Source organism: Osmia bicornis, unplaced genomic scaffold (assembly GCF_907164935.1).
Source record: "Osmia bicornis bicornis unplaced genomic scaffold, iOsmBic2.1, whole genome shotgun sequence".
NCBI classification, from domain to species: domain Eukaryota; kingdom Metazoa; phylum Arthropoda; class Insecta; order Hymenoptera; family Megachilidae; genus Osmia; species Osmia bicornis.
The window spans coordinates 20846-25495 of NW_025791216.1; the positions used below are offsets into that span (position 1 = coordinate 20846).

The following is a 4650-nucleotide window of genomic DNA, read 5'->3' on the forward strand; positions in this document are numbered from 1 at the left end:
CAGCTCACGCTGCAGTAGCTGCAGCGCCAGCTCGACAGCCAGCTCCTCGACCAGCACCCGAGAGGCCCGACTCAGAGCGACCATCGCCTTTTGAATGCTGTGATTGTTGCGGAGGGCAACATTATATTGTTGCGTGCTCACTATTTAGGAGCATGACGCCCAAGGTGCGAGCTCAGTGCGTTGAAAGCAAGCGCCTGTGCTACAACTGCTTGGGCAGGCACAGCGTCCGCTCGTGCAAATCTGCTCAAAAGTGCAAGCACTGTGGAGGGCAACACCACACGATGATCCACGAAGGCGAGCCGCAGACAGCTCAACTCCAAGCCGGTTCATCTAGAGCAGCCTCCTCATCCGCTCACACCACCGAATAGGCACTCGGTGCAGAAGTCAAACCGCCAGATCATCGGACGCTCCTAGCAACCGCTCAAGCTATGCTCACCACCTCAACAACAGCTCACCAAATCCGCATCTTAATCGATCCAGGTTCCGAAATCTCGTTCATCTCCGAAGAACTCACCCGTCTGCTCAACCTTCGGAGACACAGATCATCCATCACAATCATTGGTGTTGGTGGAACAAAATCAACTGAAACAAAGGGTGTGGTCACTGTCATACTCCAATCGATGCATTCACAACAGACTGTCTGCATCCAGGCTCACGTGCTCACAGCCGTATCGACAATCCTGCCATCGTTTTCAATGAGAACTCCGGATTGGCCTCACATTAGAAAATTGAGGTTGGCGGACAATGATTTCTTGACACCACGACCAGTCGATTTAATCATTGGAGCGGATTTCTACGGAAGGATCATCAAGCCAAATATCATCAAGGGCTCACCAACAACACCAATTGCTCAACTTTCCATTTTTGGATGGCTCGTCATTGGCCCAGTCAACGAATCACATTCTACCACTCGTTATTCACATTTTGCAGTTGCTCAAGACGACCAGAGCAATCTGCAAGAGCTGCTCACCAAATTCTGGGTTCAAGAGGAATCACCAATGGATATTCCAAGCACGCTCACTCCGGAGGAAGAAGAATGCGAATCACATTTCTGTGCGACTCACACTCGTGATCACACTGGAAGGTACATCGTTCGCATTCCACTCAAGGCACCAGCATCGCTCTTAGGCAATTCACACAAGATTGCTCACAGATGTCTACAAAGCACGTTGCGACGACTCTCCAAGGATTCAACATACAACCAGCTCTACGTCGAGTTCATGAAAGAGTACGAAGAATTGGGACACATGGTAAAGGCTCCAGATCACCAACGAATCTCATCAAGAGAGGCTGAGAACGTTGGGCCTGATGGGGAGATGACCTTGGCACATGATGCTTCGGCATCAGGAGGGTTGAGGGTCTCTTCTGACGGTTCAACACCTCAGACCTCTGCTCATCTTCAACCATATTATTTGCCTCACCATGGAGTTCTACGTCTCGACAGTTCAACAACGAAGCTCAGGGTTGTATTCAACGGATCAAAAGCTACGACATCAGGCAAATCAGTCAACGATTTAATGCATACTGGTGCTAATTTGCTCTTGAATGTTACAGATGTTCTAATTTGGCTTCGCCATTATCACCACATTTTTGCCACAGACATCACAAAAATGTATCGCCAGGTAGCAGTTCACAAGGATGATTGGGATCTCCAGCGAATCCTTTGGATCGATGAAGACCGCAACGTCATCCCTTACCAGCTCACAACTGTCACGTACGGTACGAAGGCGGCTCCCTTCCTGGCGACACGAGCACTCATGCAACTTGTTCACGATGAGGGTCATCGATTCCCTCTGGCAACGCCCTCGCTCACACATGGCAGATATGTGGACGATATCTTTGGAGGAGCAGACTCAATTTCGGAACTTGTGGAGGTCGCTCAACAGCTGATTGCATTGTGCAACGCGGGCGGATTTCCACTCGCAAAATGGCATGCGACTCACCCAGATCTTCTACGGGCTGTTTCGTCATCCACACAATCGTCAGCTCCCATATCATTTGACGACTGCACTACCAAATTACTCGGTATTCAATGGATGCCTCAAACTGACGCATTCGGCTTCTCATCAACTTTGACTGATCAACCAAGTAAGTGTTCAAAACGCCTCGTATTGTCCGAAGTGGCTCGGATATTTGATCCATTAGGTTTCGTCTCACCGGTAATAGTACGAGCAAAAATGCTATTGCAAGAACTCTGGCTACACAAAATCAATTGGGACGACCAATTACCGTCTCAAATTGTATCACGATGGTTCATCATCAGAGAAGATCTCAAAGGTTTGGCCAAACTGACAATTCCAAGATGGTTCAACACATGGAACAATTCAACTGTAGAAATTCATGGATTCTCTGATGCTTCTCAACTTGCCATGGCAGCAGTGATTTACATCACTGTCAGCTCTCCGTCCAACGACTCAATGACGTCACTTGTCTGCTCTAAGACAAAGGTTGCACCACTGAAGAGGCTCACAATACCAAGATTGGAGTTGTCTGCAGCACTTCTATTGGCAAAACTCACAAAATATGTTCAATCAACGCTCAAGGTGAAGATCAATGCAACGCACCTGTGGACGGACTCTCAAGTTTCGCTCATATGGATCAAATCGCAAGCATCACGTTGGAAGGATTATGTTCGGAACAGAGTCATTCAGATCCAAGAACTCACTCCAAATGCGCATTGGAGGCATGTTCCAGGTACTTCTAATCCAGCCGACTGTGCTTCCCGAGGCATTTCGACAGATCAACTTCAACGATTAGAGCTTTGGTGGAAAGGTCCTCCATGGATGGCTCGAAATCAAGATCATTGGCCAGAGCAAAAGGAATTCTCAACTTTAAACAGCGAGCTCGAAGTGAGACCCAATGTCTCACTCTTTGCTTCAGCTCAAAAGCTAAGTTATCATTGGAATCTCATTTACAAATATTCATCTCTTATTAAGCTGTATAGACTGACTGCACTTTGTTTCAGGTTTGCCTTACGGCTTAAGAGAAAGCTCGAAACTCCTCCTGTGATCATCATACCATCCTGCGACATGGAGAAGGCGCAGCTCTTTTGGATTCACGCGACTCAACACTTGTATTTCACCAGCGAAACCAAGACGCTCAACTCAGGCTCAACCCTGCCTGCAACTCACCCCTTCAGTCGCCTCACCGCCTTCATCGATTCGCAGGGAACAATACGAGTAGGAGGAAGACTCACAAACACAGCGCTCAGCAGGGATGAAAAACATCCAGCGATCCTCCCACGGGACGCTCACCTGTCGAAGATCATCATTGAAGATGCTCACAAGCGAACATTTCACGGAGGAACGCAGCTCACGCTCGCATACATTCGACAACGGTACTGGATCATCGGTGGCAGAGCTCCTGTAAAATCTCACATTTTGAGATGTGTCGTGTGTGCTCGTCAGAGGGGGATTCGTGCTCGTCAGATGATGGGTCAACTACCTCTCTGTCGAGTCACACCATCACGACCATTCGCTCACACCGGTGTCGATTATGCAGGACCAATCACAATGAAAAATTCAAAGGGAAGAGGCTCGAAAACAATCAAGGGATGGATCTGCGTGTTCGTATGTTTCTCCTCATCAGCTGTTCACCTCGAGGTTGTCAGCGATTACTCAACCGAGGGATTTCTGGCAGCCTACAGAAGATTCTCATCACGAAGAGGGATCGCTCACAAGTTGTACTCTGACTGTGGTACAAATTTCATTGGAGCACAGGCAGAGCTCAAACGCCTGTTCACGTCAAGTTCACAGGAGCACCGACAGATCGCATCGATTCTGTCAGCTGACAGCACTCAATGGATGTTCAACCCACCAGCTGCTCCTCACATGGGAGGAAAATGGGAAGCTGTGGTGAAATCAATCAAGTACCATCTCAGGAGAACAATTGGTGAGCTCTTACTAACATTCGAAGAGTTTTCCACTCTCCTCACACAGATCGAAGCGGTGCTCAACTCAAGACCATTGGAGCCGCTCAGTGACGATCCCGACGACATTTCTGCGCTCACCCCAGGACACTTCCTCATCGGTTCAGCGCTCAACACGATACCAGAACCATCACTGCTCGACGTCTCACCAGGTAGATTGTCGAAATGGCAACTGATCCAGCAGAGGGTTCAACACTTCTGGTCTCAGTGGTCTCGACACTACCTGCAGAGACTGCAATCAATCTCAAAGTGGCATCATCCATCAAACGACATCAAGACAGGCTCGTTGGTGCTGCTCACGAACGAGCATCTTCCACCGAGCAAGTGGCCACTCGCAAGAGTGACCGAAGTTCACCCCGGCAAGGATGCCCTCACCAGGGTTGCAACCGTGAAGACTGCAACCACGACTCTCGTCAGACCGATCACCAAGCTTGTCATCCTGCCTGTTCACCATCAAGCTGAGCTCACCTCTGCAGAAACATCATCAACGAGTTGCTGATGGCGGGCGGAAATGTTTGAGATTCCGCTCAGCCATGATGGCGCTCACGGTCGATCGATTTATCGATCGGGAGTCGACCATCTAGGTAACGCGTGAGCAGGGGTCTTCTCGCCGGCTCGCGCGCAACGACGCCATTATCATTGATCATCGATCAACGTACGCACCACGTGCTCACTAGTTCACGTCTCACAAGTTTGCTCAAGTGCGACTCACCAGTGAAAGA

The 4650-nt window shown here is 49.2% G+C and overlaps 1 protein-coding gene across 1 annotated transcript; it reads left to right on the top strand.

Annotated features, from left to right (window-relative positions):
- The first annotated feature begins 428 nt into the window (after window positions 1-428).
- On the top strand, window positions 429-4427 carry LOC123988882. Its single transcript, XM_046289640.1, has one exon. The coding sequence runs from the start codon at window positions 429-431 to the stop codon at window positions 4425-4427; it is 3999 nt and encodes a 1332-aa protein (XP_046145596.1).
- Window positions 4428-4650: the final 223 nt, after the last annotated feature.

Coding starts and splice junctions, on each gene's coding strand:
- LOC123988882 (XM_046289640.1), top strand. CDS start 429: ATGCTCACCACCTCAACAACAGCTCACCAAATCCGCATCTTAATCGAT.